The sequence below is a fragment of the Notolepis coatsorum genome, assembly GCF_963971535.1.
Source record: "Notolepis coatsorum genome assembly, chromosome: 14".
Taxonomy (NCBI): domain Eukaryota; kingdom Metazoa; phylum Chordata; class Actinopteri; order Aulopiformes; family Paralepididae; genus Notolepis; species Notolepis coatsorum.
The window spans coordinates 40,296,058-40,317,680 of record NC_140178.1 but is presented as its reverse complement, the minus strand read 5'-3'; the positions used below and the strand labels follow the sequence as shown (position 1 = coordinate 40,317,680).

The following is a 21,623-nucleotide window of genomic DNA, read 5'->3' as shown; positions in this document are numbered from 1 at the left end:
TATTTTACAAGTCGTTTATTAATTTGAATATAGAATATTCGTTGACAGCCCTACTTAACAGTAACTGCACACTACATCACCCCTGAGTTACGTACCGAACCGTGGTTTTTGTACCGTTACACCCATAATAAGAACGTTTCCATGACATCCCAGGTTTCTTCTCATCCCTCCACAGTTATTTCACAACACTTTTATTATGGTCCACTCTGGTGTTCGTGTTCATTTTGTAAAACTTATCAATACTCCAATATTACAATAAGACAAGGTTGCTCATTTACACCATCTCAGCCTTTAGTTGCAGCAACACGCAGAGGGGGGTATGACCAGCACGCGTGTCTGTGCATGTGTGCGTTTGTCCCTAGCAGCAATAAGCATTTCTTATCGCATTGTTGACAGCCAGCCAATGAACTTAGGTCTACGTTTTAGCCACTTAAGCATATGGGAAGGACCAAGATGAATGCCGGCGTGATTTAAGGGATTGGAGGTGGGCAGGTGCACTAAGTCTACTCAATCTTCATGCCATTATAACAAGTTTTTCTCCGTCTCCTTGGTATATCTGGATTTACAGGTCGATTTACAGGTGTGCTGTAACTAGGGCCGGACGATAATTCAATATCATCGCTTATCGTATCCAAATCAAATAGTGATGAAAGTATGATAATGTGATAGTTACTTCTGCTATCTAAATTAGAGATGTTCCGATACCATTTTTTCCTTCCCGATCCGATTCCGATACCTAAGCTTTGGGTATCGGCCGATACCGATACTGATCCGATACCAGTGCATACATTTAAAATGATTATAAATTATAAAACCTTTTATTTTTTTTTATTTTTTTTAGCTACAGTTTTATATATAGCCTACTGTTTTTTTGTAATAACTATAAAGTAATGGTATTTATTCAACAACAGCTGATTGTATAGATTAGTATTATACAACTATGCTCAATGAGTTCACCCACGGAAAGGTTGTTGTGACATTGATTCCGCACGGAGGTTACACGTTGTTGCACTTCCTATCCAGTCGGCTCCGTTTAGGTTAGCTACTGTAGTAGCAGAGGCTCTGTTGTGATTTTTAATGCACAATAAATATTCAACATTCTCTTTTGAGACTCCGCCTCAGACTCTTATCATTTGGCACTAAAAGCTAAACATTGTCACCGGTATCATGGCTGTCCTCATTATGTCATTAATTGCGTGCATGTGGGAGAGGTTGATCAGTTAGCCACGTTAGCATGAGCTAGCAGTTAACGCGAGCTAGGTTAGATGGAAACAAGACAATATAACGTTACTGGTGAAAAAGTGATTTACCTTGGAATACTCCTTTGCCAACTTGCTGTACTTTGCTTGCAGGTCTGCAGCCATTATTGCTGGATTATGAATAGCCCCAACTTTAGCCAAGGTAACGTTAAAGCTAAAACTAGCTTTTCGGTTAGCTCTTCAGCTAATGCTAATAACACCAGCAAGCAAATACATCAGAGCTCCCCATCACACTGCTGTCGGGACGATGGCATTTAAGAAAGTATCTGCTGTTAAAATGACAAACAGCATTGACACTTTAATTCACGGTCGATTAAAAACACATTTGTTTTATAATGCTCACTCTCAGTAGGAGGATACTGCACGTGTTGTTTATAAATTACGTCATATGGTATCGGAGCATAGAATTAGAGGGTACTCGCCGATACCGATACCAGCATTTTAGGCAGTATCGGAGGCATTTCCAATACTGGTATCGGTATCGGAACAACTCTAAATCTAAATGAATGATAAAAGCCACATATAACTAATATTTCTCTCAAAATGAGATGTTCAATATTTGAAGGGAAGGCAAAAACAAGTTTTGGTTTGTCATCACACTTTATTATCATGCATTGCAATGCCATTAATTAACTCATTGGACGCCACGCAGTTGAGCATCGTTTGTACTTACCACACCAAGCTCTAAGAGATAGGAATAAGTGGCAGTGTTTGCAGGGCTATAACTATATTCTATATTATAGCTATGGATACAATACTATGGCCCATTTGACATCGACTATCTATCGTTCAATATGTGAAAAAGAAATAATTTTTTCATCCATACAAAATAAGGAGAAAGTGGATAAAAAAGAAACTATGTGCAAGTTGTACGCGTAAATCTTTTAATTTTTCGTTTAGTACTCAAAATGTATTTTCGCTTACCTCAAATTTGAGAGAGAGCAGCTTCTCATTGTGAGGGATCTCTTTTGGTCGGCCCCTCGATGAGTCCTGCAGGAGGGGTCAGAGAGAATAGGGGTTACCACAGTAACACTCACCTATGACCTTTGACCTATAGAAGCACATGGGCGAAGAGGATGCGAGAAGGCGGTCACTGACATCACCGAGTCAAACACTGTGGATATGACAACAGCGAGTGGAGTGAATGCACAATATGAATGAGCCATATTGCTTCAGAGTCAGACTATCCCGCAATTAAAGCTGCAAAAAAGCCCAGACAGGGTAGATAGTTTGACCACCCAGCCAGGTGTCCAGACTTATACATATTGCAGCTTTAATCACTTCAGCACAGTTAAAGCAGGGGAGGTATTTCACAAAGTAGAATTACGCAATTAGCCAGATAACTTTCCAAAAACACTGACCAACTTCTGACATTGTGTTAATAACTAGCAATTGTCAATATGTGACTGAATCACATTCCTATAAACCTAATATTGACGTTTAGTTTGACAGAGTTATCTAGTTAAGGGCTAACCCTGCTTTGTGAAATACCCCCCAGAGGAGGCGACAAGGTAGACAATGCAACACCTACTGAAACACCCACACCGTGCAACAATGCATTTTTTTTTTTTTTCTTTTTTGTCTTTTCCCCCCTCCATTTTCCTCCGATTTTCTCCCATCCCAATGTTAGTCGTATGCCAATTCCCAGTCCCTTCCTGGTCGCTGCGCACTTACCCCCCACAGTCAGATCATCTGGGAGAGTGGAGGCTACCACGTGCTTCCTCCGACACACGTCCAGCCAATCACCGCTTCTTTTCACCTGGCAGCGCGGATTCTCATTGAGAGGGCGTAGCGTGTGGGAGGACCACACTATCCCCCTCACGTCCAATCCGCGCTTAGCAGGCGCCCCGACCGAACTGTAGGAGTCGCTGTTTACAACGACCCGGACCCACCCCGCCAGCTTCTCCCACCCTCTGATACAGCCAATTGTATCAGTGCAGACGGCCAGCCAAGCTGGTGACAACCCCGGAGCTGTGAGCTGGATTCGAACAGGCAAATCCAGCTCAGCTCCGGGGCTGGTGACGAACGCAATCTCCGCTCGGCCACCTAAGCAACAATGCATTCTAATGGAATCTTTGAGTGCATACAAACACAACAACAAGCAAACCAAAAACACCATTTCACATGCACATGCAGTGGTTTTACAGACTGTCAGCAGTGGTTTTACAAACGGTCACCAGTGGTTTCACAGACTGTAAGTAGTGGTCTGGTCTGGTTTTACAGACTGTAGGCTAAGTAGTGGTTTTACAGACGGTGAGCAGTGGTTTTACAGACTGTAGGCTAAGTAGTGGTTTTACAGACCGTCAGCAGTGGTTTTACAGACTGTAGGCTAAGTAGTGGTTTTACAGACTGTCAGCAGTGGTTTTACAGACTGTAAGCCAAACATTTTATCACGATAATGATAATGTTATCATATCACTCGATAATTATCGATATTGTCATCTTCTTTTTCTCTCGGCTTTTCCCGTCAGGGGTCGCCACAGCGGATCATCCGTTTCCATCTGTTTCTGTTATTATTGTTCCGTCATTATTGTTATAAGTATTAAAAAAAAATTAAAAATTAAACAACAGATGATGTTTATTTTGCAGCAATTCTTTGTCGTTGCCGCCATCTTTAGTGTTACAGCCCCTCACAATCCAGTTCTCAGGCTGCAGCTTGTTTGAAAGCTAAAGTAAACAGGCTTCTCTGCTGGCTGTGGCTCCAGGGGAGTTGAATAGTTCTGGCTCTGCTAGTTTCTTTTCTATCTTTTGGCGCTTTTTTGGTGGACAAACCACCGCACATGTGCACCGTGACTCGCAACTGGAGACTAGCTCTGCTAGCACACATAGCCTACTGTGTACAGACGGTTTCAAACTGTATTTTAAATTAGAAAGCAAACAAAATAAATAAATAAAGAGAAAAATAAATCTCAATTTGGTCAGTATTGTCATTTGGACAAGCAAAGCCATTACTTTAAGTTGCAGGCAAGAAAGACAAGTCTGTCTCTGGTTTTAAAACTGCTCTGTTGCAGGTCACAAAGAAAAAGAGAAAAAGATGTATTGATATATTTTTTTTATTATCAATCGATATCGATTATTCAAATATATCGTGATAATTATCATTATCGTTTTATCGCCCAGCCGGGCCAGCCCTACTGTAAGTAGTGGTTTTACAGACTGCCATCAGTGGTTTTACAGACTGTAGGCTAAGTAGTGGTTTTACAGACTGCCATCAGTGGTTTTACAGACTGTAGGTAAGGCTATCTTAAATACTTCGAAGCTTCGTTCGATGGGCATGGGATTCGAATATGAAAAAAAATATGCGAATATAGTAAAATATATTATATTAAAAAAAAAATTGGTGCAAAATCAACTCTGCCTCTCTTTGAGGTCGGACTCGGCACCGACAGCTTTGTGCTGCTTTTATAAAGTCTCAAATGACGGCTTACAATATTTCATGAAAGCAAAGTGTTTCGTTTGTCTAAGATTTAAAAAGTTTTAAACTTTACAGCACTGACAAAGTCTGAACAAAGTGGTGTACAAGTCCCACAACATAAAAAAATAATATATATATATTAACACATCCCACATCGGAAATGGCTTACGACGTGTTTCAAGTTCATGCGAATTCTGCCAATCCACGGCATACAACGTTATTGAGATCATATTTCATTTTTTCGCCATGTTATTCATAATTCCCTCACAGAGCCTGGTCTGATGCAGTGGGAGCATGCACAACTCTGCAACGCTTCAATACTGCCGCCTGGTGGATGATCGGCGAGTTGCCAAACCGGAAATGGACGAGTCGATCTCTGTGCATCTGGGAAATGCGTGCGGCACTTGCATATTGTTGCGGGACTGTATACACACGTCCGTGTGTAGCGATCGCTGCCATAACGCAATAATCGATACGATTTGGTCGTTTATTATGATTATACACACCGGAAATGGATTTAGGAGATCGCCGTCAAATAAGTGGGATCTTTTTCCTCCAGTCTCATCGTCGAACGGTAAGAGGACGCTGACGTCATTTTCAGCGCGTTTGTTTATTATTATCCATGTAAACTGCTCTGATCAATATATCACCCATACTACAGAAAGCATTTACTGATGATCACGGAATTATAAACGACCCCCACCCCCGTTCATCTGCGCATGATCAGTCATAACGTTTAGGATCATGTACAGTTGAAATTTTTTGAATGAATCTATGAATGAAAAAGTCAAACGTTCCTACATCCTGAACGATAGATAATCGATGTTGAATGGGCCATAGTAATGTCAATTTAGTAATACAATTTAAAAGGTTATAGCCCTGCAAAGAAGGTGAACATCTCCATAGGCTTACAGTGCTGGCAGAGAGTGGTATAAGATGCTCAAATTGCATGGCAGGGAATGTGTTAAAGAATTTAAGATTTATTATTTTTTTTATCTCGAAGCTTCGAATTAAAATCGAATCTCTCCCCCGAAGCTTCGAATTCCAAAAAAATATTCGAAGGTCAGCCCTAGTAGGGTAAGTACGGTAGTGGTTTTACAGACTGTAGGCCAAGTAGTGGTTTTACAGACTGTCAGCAGTGGTTTTACAAACTGTCACCAGTGGTTTTACAGACTGCAAGTAGTGGTTTTACAGACCGTCAGTGGTTTTACAGACTGCCATCAGTGGTTTTACAGACTGTAGGCTAAGTAGTGGTTTTACAGACTGCCGGCAATCAGTGGTTTTACAGACTTTTTTCAGAGGGAACTCACATTTTCAGAATAGCCTATTCTGATACATTCTTGTGACCCCAACACATAGCCCCTTACGTGACTGCGATGTGCAAGCCTTTTTAATACACAGTCACTCTCAGCTATGTTGCTACCAGGCTCGTTGGAGCACCAAGCACTGCTTCCCAGCTCGAGGTGTGTCAAAAATATATCAGATATGAATTTCACAGGTACCCAGCGTACAATATGGGTTTCACACAGCGAGGCGCTGGGGTCTGAAAGCTCGGAGTTGCTAATAAACAGTTTAAATCATTGTTACAAAACGAGTGGTACTCAGAGCGAGCCGTGTATTTCCGCCGTTGGCGTCACAGCGCATGCGCACCAGGCAGCCAAAATACGGAAATACGCGGCTCGCTCTGTGATGCCGCGTTCACGTTACGTGGGAAGAAGCGGAAGGACCAGCTTCCGACTGGGAAAAACCATTCACGTCAGCCTCCTAGTGGTAATTCCTACTAGGACATATGGGATTTTTTTATAGACCCCGATATCTCCCACTTCGCGTCACGAATTGCTGAAGTATGGATGTGGGCGTTTCATCGAGTCAACGCGTGAAGGCTTCCTAGTTGTAGCATCCCATTGAGATACACGATCGGTTTGGGAGAGGGAGGTAAGGGGTTTTAGATTGCGTGTTGTGAAGTTTAGACTTCAGAGAGGGAGAGTAAAGTACAGAATAAAAGGTACCGTTGGGTACCGGTATCGATTTCCAGGTAAAAAGAAACATTTTCAGGCTCGGTGTCCCGAAAACACCCACCGCGTAGGCCAGATGCAAGCCGCATTTTACAATAAACCTCTGTGGGGCTGCTTAATTTTTTTTTTATTATAATCGCGAATTTAATCGCAATCGCAATATCTGTCAGAAAAATCGCAATTAAGATTATTTCCCAAAATCGTGCAGCCCTACCGCGAGGTCCCCATAGGGATTTATCATTGGGAAAATGGATTACCGGCTATTGTAACAATTCTGCCTCATGATCATTGGCAAGCTTTCCATTTTTGCACAAAATTTGTTCCCTTCTATCACTAACATTATTGTTTAAGCATTTTTGGTTGAAATAAAACCCGGCTTTTTTTTTTTACGATTAATTGCGAATATTTTCATGTTGAGCTATAGATTGTGGATGAATATGCACAGAAAAGGTACACCATGCAAATTAATGCTTTATTTGTTTTAAACGACACAATTTAGAAATGGGCAATGGGGAAATACGTTGCAATTTTGCGAGGTGGACCGGCCGGAAACAGCAATGACGTAACCACTACACCTCCCTATACATGATCATGCGATTTATTTTGTGTGGTGTGTTACAACAATAAATAACAAAATGTTCTAAATAAATAACAATGTTGAAATTGAGAAGTGGGCTACAGTAGGGTACCGATACCAGATTCCAGGAACTGGCACTAGTACCGGTATCGGTTCAAATGTTGAACGGTACCCAACCCTACCCAACACTGATCATCATGAAGGACCAAATGAATCCTGCTTTTTAGAATACAAAACTACTAGCCTACAGTCTAGCTTTGTATGGACTTAAGAGGGAATATGAGGATTACTTCAAATCATACTTCTAAAGAATAATATGGGGAATCCATTTTAATCTTCTCGAGGCCTAGGTGTGGCCAACTCACAATCTGAAAACCATTACAGGACGTAAGGCAACAAGCGTACAAATCGAAGCGGTTGACACAGATTCACATGCTCACAGCCTGAAGTACAAGAACACGCATCACTGAACACAATCTTTTCGTTTTCTACCAAGACAACAAACCCAGCATTTCAAAAGTATGGAAGACAACATTCCAACCAGCTGAACAGCAGAACTGAAACTAATGAGCTTTGGACATAGAGGGCGATGGATGTCTTGGTATAAAAGAAGGAGATACGGTTTTCATAGATCTTCAAGCTGGTCAGGAAAGCAAGTCATAAGGCTCTGGACCTCTGGTGAAGTGGGATTGTTCCCATGCAATGTAGCTGAAAACAGTGGTTTTATAGGGGTAGGATTGTTTTTAACAACCAAAACTTATTTATGGCCAATATTTAGCATGATAATCTAGTAAAGCCTCTCATACTAACCTGCAGTATTTTATTCTACCTTACAATGGAGGGGAACTGGTCAACCTTGCAAATAGCTTTAGATACACATTTCTCCAGAATAATCTGTTGCTTCCATTAATCTTTCCACAACCCGTCATCGGTTCTCAATCCAGCTGGACCCAAGACCTTTTGGGAACTTCATCAAGTACAAGACCTAAATAAATTCATTCATCACTACTTCTCAAAACTCGTGCCTGTTGCTGTACATGAGTCAGTCGCACTCTTGCGGGTGTCCCTGCTTATTATTAGGTTGGGTATTTTTGTGTGTTAAAATTTTCTTCAGGCTTTTTGATAGTCATAATGTTGAGCTTGGTTTGAATTAATATAAAGCTTATATAAGGCCTCGTCGTAGATAACCCAGTACTGTAGCTATTACTGTACTTTCAGTAAGCGTCTCAACTTTGTGCACTCAACACTCACACATTGATGCAAATGTCACAAATTGGGCTTATAAGGCTTAATGTCTTGTATTCTTGAGTCACATTAAATCTGTGAAGGTCGCTTGATTTAGCATAATTAGCAGGAACTCAAAATAAATCATACTATAAGTTTATTGTTGCACACTACCCTTTCTCGCTTTGGTCTTGGATCATAAAAGGTCAGTTCAACTTAAGACTTAATGAATAGATCGTTTCCCACATAGATATAACTAGATGGTGCAAGGCGGAGTCTCCAGCGTAGTTCACCAGCGGCCATCTTGTCACAGTCAACTATTCTGGTACGATCTATGGTAGCTGTTGTAAGGCGAGTGATCTGCACAAACAAAAATACTCATAACTCGCTGAAACCTGGACGGATTTACAAACGGTTTGGTTTATTACAAACGTTAACGTGGCTATGATTCAGGATGCTTGGACATGTTGAAATTATTTTCATATGAAAGTTCATTATAAGTATGCAGTATGATAACTACATCTGACGTTAAACAAACCAAATCGGTTGAAAATTGTGCAAGCTATGGTTATTTCAATAGTGTATGCACCATAGACATTCATGTTATGAGTGGGAGTGCTGCCTGTGGCAAGATGGCCACCATGTGGCACTGGCAACGTCAGTCTCCATTGGCCAGCAGCGTGGGTGAGTCATCTAGCCTTTTTGAAGCTACTTACTGCCAGTGATGGGCAAAGTAGCTAGCTACTTTGAAGCTACTTTGCCCATCACTGGCAGTGTTGGGCAGTAGCTAGCTACAAGTAGCTTGCCCATCACTGCCTTTATATATGTCTATGGTTCCGATTCTGAGTGCTAAACTTTAAGTATCGGCCTGATACCGAGTACTAATCCGATCTGTTGCTTTTACTAAACAGCATAGACTAGGAGGACCATCAGTTTGGGGTCATTGGGCAAAGATTATTGTAATATAATACATAAAGTTAATTAATCCCCTTGGGGAAATTCATCCTCTGCATTTGACCCATCCAACTATTTAGGAGCAGTGGGGAGCCACACAGCGCAGTGACCAGGTACCAACTCCAGATGTAATGCCAGTACCTTTGGTGTGGGAGGAAACCCACACCAACACAGGGAGAACATGCAAACTCCACACAGAAAGGGGTTTTGGACTTTCTTTCTGTGAGGCAACAGTGCTAAACATAGCGCCACGTGCTGCCAAATGTATTTATACAAATTTATTAAATCTATTTTGCGATATATAATCAATTTTTTCTATCAGAGAAATCTAACATGTGTCAAAAATGCAGCAAATCAAGTGACTTTGCTTTGATTCCCGACACATTTCTTGGTATTGGATTTTAGAATTAGGGAAATTCTCAGATACCGATACTCCTTTAGCCTGGTATCGGAACAATATCAGTATTTGTGCATCCCTACTTTTTACCCCACCCCAAGTAACTGGGTCTAATAGACCAAGGTTCTAGAAGCCACAATGGAATGATGAGAAAGACAAGAGAGAATGTTCTGGACTCAGACTTTACCTCATCTGACGGGATCTCTTCTTCCAAATCCACCGTGCTGAGTCTGCCTATCTGAAATATACGGCCACCCGACAGCTATGGACCAAAGACATTACACACCGCAATATAAAAATATGAGGCTATCCTATGTGTGGTGGAAAGCCACAGGAACATGTAATATCTACTACATGTTGCTACCGAACCCAAATGCAGAAGTCAGGTTCTGGATTGAATCAGAGTAAAGACAACAAGTGTGCTTGAGTGTGTGTGATACTTTTGTCAAATGGCTGTGGAACTCTGCTATTTGTACAGGAAACTGTTAATGGAGTTGCCTAACTAGACAATTAAATTGGACAACATAGCGTGCATGTGGACTGACTACTGTGGTGGTGACTGCATTGGAGAAAAGGTGGAATTTCCTCAATGTTTCCATTTTCATTGGACTTTTTGTGGACAGTGTGGTGTAGCCTGTAGGGCACAGTATACGGCCGTCTGCTGCAGCAAGCTAACCTAAAAGCTTCACCAGAATCCCCAAAACGTGTGTTGTTGTTGTTGTTGTTAGATTAGCTTGTTTTGTGTTTGCAAAAACCTCCATGCACGCCTGGCAATAACCCAAAAGAGTCAGTCAAATGCATCAATATCACAGCAATTCAAAACATGACTTGGCCTTGTTTTTTTTTGTTTTTCTGTAGGAAAAACATGACACAGCATTTGTTAATGCTGCAGGAGCCAGCCAGCTGGGGGAACCAACCAGCTAACCCAACATGCTAACGTTTACCTGTCTGGAGAATCGGACTTGTTCAGAACCGTTGAGTAGCGGCGCCCTTTCCCCAGTTATCCCGGACTCGTCAGCTCGGCTGGACCACGACACTTTCTTCGTAATGTTGGCCATGATAGGTGATAATAGCCTCCGATAGCTTACCACTCTCACAATCACTCCAATGTTGAGTAAACTGCGATTGTTTTTGGCTAACTGTTACTCATTCAATCTCAGTTCCCCATGACCAATGAAAGCAAACTCGTGACACTTTGTAAGGGTGGCGTGTAGGCCCAAAACGGTCTCTCGGTCGGAGTCTGGGATCTGTAGTTTTGTAGTTCATCACAGCCGACAGATTCACGACTGTTACGCCTAAACATATGTGGCTCTCCCAGTCCCACTCCCACCCTTACTAACAACGGAAATAAAATAATCCCAATGATTAATTTCCACCCTTCTGATTATTTCTGAATTCTGAAAAAATATGTTTGATTGTTTTCATCTTCATAAAATGTAATTTGACCAATTAAATTAGGCCTTATCATTCAACAGGAAACCTAGGAGATACCAAACTCATGTGAAACAGATTTTATTTTCCAATTGTTGCCATCAATAGCCAGCATGGTTTCTGTTGGCACTCTGACCATAGACAGTAGATACTCAATCCCTTTACGATCTGGTATTGTACTGCATGATGTATCCCGCCACTGTATTCTTGTGGTAGGTTAAGATAAAAAAAAAATAATAATAATAATAAGAGGAAACAACAACAATATTAGACATAGGCATAGTATAGATCAAATTATCTTTAGTCCCCCCCCCCCCCCCACACACACACACACAAACTGAATCGAATCCTTACATACAAGATGCAATGCTATCAATGTGATAAACAATATAAAATATAACATGTTGCTCTCCCCTCAGTAGGCTACCCATCCCAAATATGTAGCCCAGTATAGCCTAATTGTACAGTGTTCCCCCCCACCCCTCCTGCCCAACCCCCCCCCCCACCCACCCCACCCACCGAACCACCTCCAATGTACAGCCCCCCCCCCCACCCCACCTACCCAACCTCCCCAATGTACAGTTTGTACGTCAAATGTGTATACTCTTTTGTATCACAAACAGTACTGTATTTGCAAATCTGGTATGTCATAAATGTATAGATGTAGCAGTACTGTCTATCTGTATGTCATGTATGTCATATATGTCCTGATGAATTGAAAATGGGGGACCCTGATGTAAACAAGACGAAAGTCTTTCTCTGGTCTGCATTGTTATGGTTTGACACCGACCCCAAACGCAACGACACAAGAGAGTAGGATTCAGAGTTGCCAAATACGAGGGCTTGTTTATTTGGTACTAAGAATAAGAGAAACAGGGAAAGCAGGTCAAACAAGACAGGTACAATGATCAAGGGGCAAAGTTCTGCTGCTCTGCAGCTTCTCCCGTGAGGGTAGTCTTGGGAAGCAGGTGTTGACTTCTGAACCGCTCTGCAGAATTCTCTCGGTGGATTCTCAGATGTTGTTGCGAGACCGAGAGAGGGAGAGAGGGAACGAGTCAGTGACAGAGCAGTCTTAAAACGAGCAGGAGAACAGGGTGTACAATTCTTCGTGTTAACAACACAGTGAGAACAGTTCCAAACACAGCCCAAGTGAATCTCTTCGTGTTAACAACACAGAGAGCACAATTCCAAAAACAGCCCAAGTGAAACTCTTCGTGTTAACAACACAGTGAGCAAAATCCTTACACAGTCCCAGTGAATTATCTTCATGTAAACACACAGTGAGCAAAATCCAAACACAGTCCAATTGTGAAATAATATCTTCGGTGTGAGCAAACACACAGAGGGAGATGGAAGATCCCAAAAATATTATTCCATAAAGGAATAAGCAAAAATAGATAATGGCTGGGTGAGTGACTGTTTGACAAAAAGGTGGTAGTCTTCAGTGTAAAAGTTACACACGAAAAACGGAATAGGCCAAGACAGTCAAATAGATAACTCACCCAGACGAGATGCGTAAAAGGAACTGGAACAACAGTGGAGGCGAGCGCGCGCCACGGGAGCAGGTATCCAAGCGAAGGCTTCTAGGAATTCCTGGAGAACAGCACAGAGAAAAAGGCAGCAGCAGCAGCAACGGGGAAAAATAACCAGAGACAAATCAAGACGATCCAACAACTTAGGGTGGGGAAAAACGGGGTATAAATAATGAGGGATCGATTGATTGAAAAGCAGTGACAGCTGGGGAAAGTGATTGAAAAGCGTGGGGAAGTGAGAGAACCAATCAGCGACGTCTCTGATGACGTCAACGGGGAGAAACGTGTGAACGAGGGAATAGAACCAATTGACAGAAAATGAATGAAAACAAAGCGAGGGTGGTTAAAGGAACAGAACGAGTGAGAGAGCAAGGAACAGAAACCTCACATGCATCCCCTTAACAATTGTGTGTATTGAGCTGTACTGTATTGTACCCATTCTGCAATCTGTTAATAAAGTTTTCAATCAATCAATCAATCAATCAAATGCATATACAAATAAAACATTCAAGATTCCAGAGACATTGGTCCCCTCCAAGAGAGAAGAATAAAAACGTGATTGTGAAGTTGTGTTGTGCCATTTTGATTGTGACATTATGAACACAAACATAATCGTACAGTAAAAAAAAAAAAAAAGCAGAATATAACAATATTCCCATTGAATTCTGTAAATGATAATAAAATGTCCACTTAGCTTAATTGTTGTGTATGTTGAAGGTAAGGTGGTCCAAAAGCAACTGAACGTAACAACATTAAGATGCTGTGTTGGAGTAATGGATTACGGTAACGGTTACAATTTAACTGTAAACAGGAATTCATTAATATCTTACAATTACACAGTTACAAGTACTTTTAACGGTTACAAGCAACCTAGTGGGCTCAGCCGGTCAATGACACTTGACCTATCTCTCAAGCCCACCTTCTTTTCTTGATCCTCCAATCATAACTGTTGATTGATTGATTGATTTTATTGTGGATTAGAGACATCATCCAAGGGATAAAAACATGATAAAATGCAAGCACTTATTTCCATCATGGTCCCTGAAACGTTGTTGCACCTCATGGTACCAAAGCACCTCAAAGGCACTAAAACAAGATTACAAACATCACAAAACAAACTGGTCAGACTACTGCTTGACCTTACTCCTAAAACCCACCTCACCCCTGCCCACTTTGACTACCTAGGATGCAAGTAGACGACAGAGTACAGCAACTTGCAATGGGCCTGGTCTACAAGATACATTACACGACCAAGATGTCGAAATACTTCCCAAAGGTCAGTGAATACCACAACACCAGAGGGAGTTCCACAAATCATGTGCAACCCAGATTCGACTCAAACAAGGGACTAAACACGTTTCGCAATTATGCCACAACAATGTGTACCCACAGCTGTAAAATAATGTGAATCCCTACCCACCTTCAAAACCGCTCTAAAAGAGCACCTACGGGAGGCCGCAATTCGAAACTGGCCCCGGTAAATGTCCAAACCCATCCCCCCAACCCAACCCCCCCCCCAATGTACAGTTCCCTCCCCCTCAAATGTATATATTCTCTTTTAGAAACTCTGTCTGTAAATAAACAGTACTGCATATTTATATATCTTGTATGTCATAAATGTCTGGATGTAACAGTACTGTATATTTGTATGTCGTGTATGTCATACATGTTATGATGAATTGAAAATAAGGGACCCTGATGTAAACAAGACGGAAGTCTTTCTCTGGTCTGCATCCCCTTATTGTATGTATTGAGCCGTACTGTATTGTACCCATTCTGCAATCTGTTAATACAATTTTCAATCAATCAATTCAATCAATCAATGTTTGCCTGAGGCAAGCAACAGTTGTGATTGGAGGATCAAACAAAGAGGGCGGGGCTATTACAACATAGAATCCCAGTCCACCCATTTAAGCCCGTCTCAGTTACATTCTCAGACACAGCGTTCTAAACACTCACATGCTACTTGTTTCACCTCCCCATGAACCTCTTTAATGTCATCCATACCCAGCACCACACCCCGAGGCACCCCCTTCCCCTCGGCCACCCCCCGCACCTCTCTGGAGCTCAGCACGCGGTCCCACACTGTAAACCCTGCCATCCGCCCGGCGAACCCCTGCGCAGGGTCGAAGCCTCCCCCGACCGTGTCCTGCTCCTGCCCCAGCACCACGGAGCCTCCTCCGGGGACCTCCCAGCCCTTCTGGAAGTGGGACCCGGATGAAGCGAGGCGGCGGTCGGCATAGTGCCACAGCCGGCCCTGGATGGAGGACCAGAGGAGGCAAAGGTGGTGCCAGTCTCCGTCCAGGAGGGACCCTGCCGGGAGACGCCGGTGGACGGGGTCCCCGACCACAAAGTCCAGGGAGGAGGTGGAAGAGGAGGAGGGGTTAGATTGGGAAGTTGACGAAGAGGAGGGCAAGAGAGATGAGGGAGAGAATTGGGAGGAGGAGTAGGAAGGTGAGAAGGATGAAGAGGAGGATGAGGAGTTGCGTCCGTACAGCACCAGCTGGTTGTCGTTGTCGTCAGTGGCGTAGGAGAGGACGGTTCCCAAGACCTCTGCCTCCACACGGAGCCAAACACACACAGAGAGTTCTGGGAGGTCAGGGAAACCCCGGGAGAAAGTGACGTAGTTCTGAGCAGAGGCAGAGGGGAAGAGGAGCATGGAGTCCACGTTGCAGACTGGAGAGAGAGAGAGAGAGAGAGAGAGAGAGAGAGAGAGAGAGAGAGAGAGAGAGAGAGAGAGAGAGAGAGAGAGAGAGAGAGAGAGAGAGAGAGAGAGAGAGGGAGAGAGGTACAGAGGCGTTAACAAACAGTGGGTGTATGATGAAAAACTGTGTGGTGACAAGTGTATGCAAACACACACACACACACACACACACACACACACACACACATGGTGCAGTGGTTATAAAACAACGGTTATCAGTGTTAAGAAATAGTCCCCATTGAAGACTGGACAAAAAGGAAGGATAAAAGGCAGATTGCTGAATGCAAATTGCTGTGGTTGTTGGCCTGTCTGATTGGAAACAAATTGCCACGATTTAAAAGGTACCCAATAGAGTTTTTGACCACTAGTTAAGAAATCGGCGCTGTAGAGCACAATAGGAAAACGTGGGTCCCCAAAAATGGTGTACCAGCAAGTGCACAAGGATGCACAGACACGCCACGGGCACAGGGGTGACAGAGCTCACATTCTTCCAGAAGAGAGTTGTGGAGCAAATCTCAAAGCGCTACATTGTAAAATAACATAAAAGCTAGCAAGAGGGTAAAAAGAAAAAAGAGAATGTAAAATAAGCAAGACTAAAACTAGTAAGGAGTAAAAAGAACACTAGAACTAGTAAAAGGGTAGAAAAAGAAACACAAAATAAGAAGGGCTAAAACTGGTAAAGGACATCAAATGTGTGGAGCTAAAACTAGATAAAAATCAACAAAAGGCTCTATTAAAAAGATGAGTTTTTAGGCCCTTTTTAAAAGCATCCACAGTCTGTGGTGCTCTCAGGTGGTCAGGGAGAGCATTCCACAGACTGGGAGCGGATGAGCAGAAAGCCCGATCTCCCATGGATGAATCAATACAATCAAAACTTAGCCCGATCATGACATAGAATAGAGAAGACTAAAAGACAAACAGAGAGGACGTATTTATACAATATTTATAAATATTGGTGAGGCTTTTCCTAGGATTTTGTATTGATACAGAGGTATCACACTAGCAATAAGGCTTACGGCTTTGATTATGTTAGCTAAGCTTGCTAGCTACTGTTAGCTAACCACTTAAATTTAGATTATAGCTGGCGTGTAATCTATCTATCTTTCTCTCCCTCTTTCTTTTTCTCTCTCTCTATCTAAAACTGCAATAACAAAAACCACATCTGGGATTTTCTTTATTCATTTTGCAGAACAACATGTTGCCTCTCCCTCTCTCCTTTTCTCCCTCCTCCTTCTCTCTGTCCCTTGGAGATGTTTGGCCTTGAGCACCGGAAGCACTAAAACACAAGTATTCATGAAACCATGCTGTTGTTTCCTCACTCAATGTTGCAGGCCTGACTGAATGATAGACCACTGGGGGCGGTCGGGTGGCGTAGCGGAGATTGCGCTTGTCACCAATGCAAGAGGCTGCGGTCTCGACTCCCGGAGTCAGCATTGCCCTGCGGCTTGGGCCGGTCGTCATACTAACTCGTTTGGCTGAGTTAGGGGGAGGGAAGTCGTGGGTGGTAATCTGGCGTTGTGGACAGCGACGCCTACAGGTCAGGTCTGGGCGCCTGCTCAGCGAAAGGCAGGAAAGGGTGATGGCAGCGTGACCTCCCACGCGTTACGCTTCACCAATGAGAGTCCTCTCTGCCAGGTGAAAAGAGAGCCACTGGCTGTCTCCACATGTGTCGGAGGAAGCATGTGGTGGACTTCAGGGTTCCCTTGTACCGACCAGTAGGAGGAACATGTGCACAACAATCAGGTAGGGGAGGGGGGGAATTGGCATAACGACTAAATTGGGATGGGGAGAAAAATAGAAAAAATCAGGCGGAGAAAAAGAGGATAAAAAAAAATTGGGGAAACTGACTGACTGACTGACTGACTGAACGAACGAACGAACGAACGAACGAACGAATGAATGAATGAATGAATGAATGAATGAATGAATGAATGAATGAATGAATGAATGATTGATGAATGAATGAATTCATAAACTAATGACAAATGGGTAAGATTGATTGGCTGTTTGGCTAGTGAACAATCGTTGGACAATGATTGGTTTACTGCATGCACATGACATTTACATTTACATTTAGTCATTTAGCTGACGCTTTTATCCAAAGCGACTTACAAGTTCTGTACGACAAGTCATCAGGAAGGGTACAACTCTATCAGCTGAGTAACAATGTTCATCAAAGTGTTGCGTGTTACAGTGTAGGTTAGTTTATTAGGACAAGTGCATGACAGTAAGGTTAGTTAGGGTTAGAATGTTTTTATTTAATTTTTATTATTATTATTTCAGATAATGGTTGAAGAAGTGCGTCTTTAGTCGACGGCGGAAGATTGGACGGGTTTCGGCTGTCCTAACTGGGGTGGGTAGTTCATTCCACCATTGTGGGGCAAGGACTGAGAATACGCGGCTTCTCTTTGATGACCCTCCCGGGGCTTGGATAGGAGTAGGTCTGAGGCGGCCAGAAGATGCAGAGCGTAGGGGTCTTGAGGGTGTGTAGTTAGAGACCATTGACCAGAGGTAGGCGGGAGCGGTTCCCTTTGCCGCACGGTATGCTAGGTCGAGGGCCTTGAAGCGGATACGTGCAGCAATGGGGAGCCAGTGCAGGTCCCTAAGAAGTGGGGTGACATGGGCCGACTTTGGTAGGTTTGAGATCAGGCGGGCCGGTGCGTTCTGAATGAGTTGAAGAGGCTTGGTGGCAGTGGCTGGGAGGCCAGCGAGCAGTGCGTTGCAGTAATCGAGGCGGGAGATGACTGTTGATTGGACGAGGAGTTGGGTGGCTTCTTTTGTCAGGAAGGGGCGGATCGTTCTGACGTTGCTCAGGAGGAATCTGCAGGTTCTGGTTGTCGCTGCGATGTGAGCAGAGAAGTTCAACTGGTCGTCGAGGACAACACCAAGGTTCTTGGCGGTCGGGGACGTGGTCACAGCTGCATTCTCAACTGTGATGGAAAGGTTGGTCAAGGGGGAGGATTTGGCCGGCAGGTGGAGCAATTCTGTTTGGCTTAGGTCAGTTTGAGGTGGTTGGTCGTCATCCAGGCGGAGATGTCGGACAGACAGGTGTGGATATCTGAGGGAGGGAAGGAGAGGAAGAGTTGAGTATCATCAGCATAACAATGATACGAGAAGCCATGAGACGTGATAATGTTACCCAGTGATTTAGTGTAGAGGGAGAAGAGAAGGGGTCCTAGGACCGAGCCCTAGGGGACACTCCATGACACTTGGTAGGAGCGGTCATTGAGGTATGATGTCAGCCATGTCAGCGCAGAGCCAGCCACTCCCATTCCTGCGAGGGCCGCGAGGAGGATCTGATGGTTGACTGTGTCGAAGGCTGCAGATAGATCTAGGAGAATCAGGACAGAGGACAGGCCTTTCGCTTTTGCTAAGTGAAGTGCCTCTGTGACCGCAATGAGGGCCGTTTCTGTGGAGTGGCCAGTCCGGAAGCCAGACTGATTAGGGTCTAGGAGGTCATTCTGTAAGAGATAAGCAGTAAGTTGGTTGGATACAGCACGTTGTAGCAGTGTTTTAGAAAGGAAGGAGAGAAGTGAGACAGGACGATAGTTGATGGTGGGGTTCAGGGTTTTTTTTTTTATGAGGGGCGTGACTCTGGCTTGTTTTAGGGAGGTGGGGACCACCCCCGAGTTGAGTGAGGAGTTGATGATTGCAGTTAGGAATGGGAGGATGTCTGGTGCTATGGTCTGGAGGAGTGGGGAGGGTAGCTGGTCCAGCTGGCATGTAGTCAGACGGTTCGACGTTACCAGTGTCAGGGTCTCGGCTTCTGTAATGGGAGAGAAAGATGACAGAGTGAAGGATGAGGTTCTCGATTCAGTATTTGGAATGGGTGGGGGTTGGGAGAAGGCGCTGCGGATGTTCTCCACTTTTTCCTCAAAGAAGGTTGCGAAGTCTTCGGCAGAGAAAGATGAGGGAGGAGGGGGTGGGGGGGGGAGTGAGGAGGGAGGACATGGTAGCATGCAGTTTGCGAAGATTCTTGGCAGAGGCCTCGATCCTATGGTGAAAGAAAGAAGCTTTGGCATTAGTAATGGTTTTGGAGAATGTTAACAAAAGGTTGTGATATGTGTCGATGTCAGCAGTGAGGCGTGACTTTCTATACTTCCTCTCAGACGCTCTCAGGACCTGTCTTGACTCAGAAGCAGAGGAAATGTCTGTTTGAGAGGCAGGACAAGGTTGTTATGAGTACAATAATACCTCCCAGGCAGTTATTGTTGGCGTAGTGCTCAATGTTTGTGTGGCATACGATTGCCTGGGGTGATGAGTTTAGAGCAGGCTGAAGGGGTTGCTGGATGGATACCAGGGGATGAGTTTAGAGCAAGCTGAAGGGGTTGCTGGATGGATGCCTGGGGATGAGTTTAAAGCAGGCTGAAGGGGTTGCTGGATGGATGCCTGGGGATGAGTTTAGAGCAGGCTGAAGGGGTTGCTGGATGGATGCCTGGGGATGAGTTTAGAGCAGGCTGAAGGGGTTGCTGGATGGATGCCTGGGGATGAGTTTAGAGCAGGCTGAAGGGGTTGCTGGATGGATGCCTGCCTGGGGATGAGTTTAGAGCAGGCTGAAGGGCTTGCTGGGTGGATGCCCGACTGGCTGGCTAGGACGTCTGCCAAGAGAATAACCCTGTCACTATAACAGTAATGTCTTTATATATGAATATCTGGAGAGGTAACAGTGGACATCCAGAGAGACTAAGTAAATGTTTCTTAAACCAGTGGTTCTCAAGGTCTCAATGTTCCTTGAGGGGGTCCCAAAACAATAGGGAATAGTTTAATTTCACTATTTGATTGACTAGGAGTGAGATATACTGTACACCAGTGGTTCCCAAAGTCGGGGTCGCGACCCAAAGGTGGGCCGCGAGCAGCCACGGGTGGGCCGCGAGATGATTTAAAAAAAAAAAGAAAAAAAAAAAAAAAACGTATTTTTTATTTTTTTTGTCAGGCCACTGAACTTAGAAGCAGGCCAGGACAGTGTTTCTAGTTGTATTCTAAAATTCTATTCTATTGTATTCTAAAATGTGACTATATGGTTTTATATTAACTTAATAAATAAACAAAAACGAAAAATCTACTTATTTCAACGAACATTTCAAACGAAATAACAGATTATGCACATAAAACGCTGAAAACAACCGAAGCAACAATAGTATTTTAATGAGGCTATGATTATTATCATTATTATTTTGCAACAAGTTAGCCCTCTCATAAATAGCACATATAAATGAATAACTAACTTGAACTAACTTAATAGGATTGAAGTGATATTTGGCTTAAAAAATCGGTCGCCTGGCAAAAAAAAAAGAAAAAAAAAGCCTGACGATGTCCATTGGGCCGCGGCTCTCTGACGCCTTATTTTCTGGGCCCTGGCCTGAAAAGTTTGGGAACCCCTGCTGTACACCATAAAGAGTGACTATTCTGATCATATGTCTCCTTGTTTATCTCCTCAACTACAGTAGACAGGTATGGAATTCTGAACTAATTTACGTAACATGTTTTTGCAATATATATTGGATCATCATCATCATTCATAAAATAATCCCCTACCACCATCACCACTGTGAATTCATTCACTGGTACTGTGAAGAGGTCGTCTTGATTTGTTTTTGCAAGGCTATTCAGCATGAAGAGGAACCGTTAATGGATTCCTCAGATGGCAACAGAACACAACTTCAACTCTCAGAACTCCCCCAATGTCACCATTTCATCTATCAACACTTATCTCTCTCTCTCTCTCTCTCTCTCTCTCTCTCTCTCTCTCTCTCTCTCTCTCTCTCTCTCTCTCTCTCTCTCTCTCTCTCTCTCTGTGTCTTTTTGTTCTGTGGGAGATGTCTGTTTACCTCATCTTACAACAGATGCAGAGAGAAAGAGAAAGAGAGAGAGAGAGAGAGATAGAGAGAGAGAGAGATAGATAGAGAGAGAGATAGACAGAGAGAGAGAGAGAGAGAGAGAGAGAGAGAGAGAGAGAGAGAGAGAGAGAGAGAGAGAGAGAGAGAGAGAGAGAGAGAGAGAGAGAGAGAGAGAGAGAGAGAGTTCGATAGCCTTTGTGAAGCCGGAAACAAAAAAAGAAATAATACTTTTAACAGACCTCTCTGATGTTTCCAAATTCCAGCAATGACTAAACTAA

The 21,623-nt window shown here is 43.5% G+C and overlaps 1 protein-coding gene across 1 annotated transcript in view; it reads right to left on the bottom strand.

Annotated features, from left to right (window-relative positions):
- clcn7 (chloride channel 7) overlaps nucleotides 1-11,001 on the bottom strand; it is an 84,155-nt gene extending 73,154 nt beyond the window's left edge. Inside the window, exons 1-3 of the mRNA XM_084329087.1 lie at nucleotides 10,786-11,001; nucleotides 10,029-10,103; nucleotides 2,184-2,249 (exon numbers count right to left, since the gene is read on the bottom strand). Coding sequence (XP_084185213.1) covers nucleotides 2,184-2,249; nucleotides 10,029-10,103; nucleotides 10,786-10,899 — 255 coding nt within the window. The 5' untranslated portion in view covers nucleotides 10,900-11,001. The remainder of the gene's footprint in view (nucleotides 1-2,183; nucleotides 2,250-10,028; nucleotides 10,104-10,785) is intronic.
- Nucleotides 11,002-21,623: the final 10,622 nt, after the last annotated feature.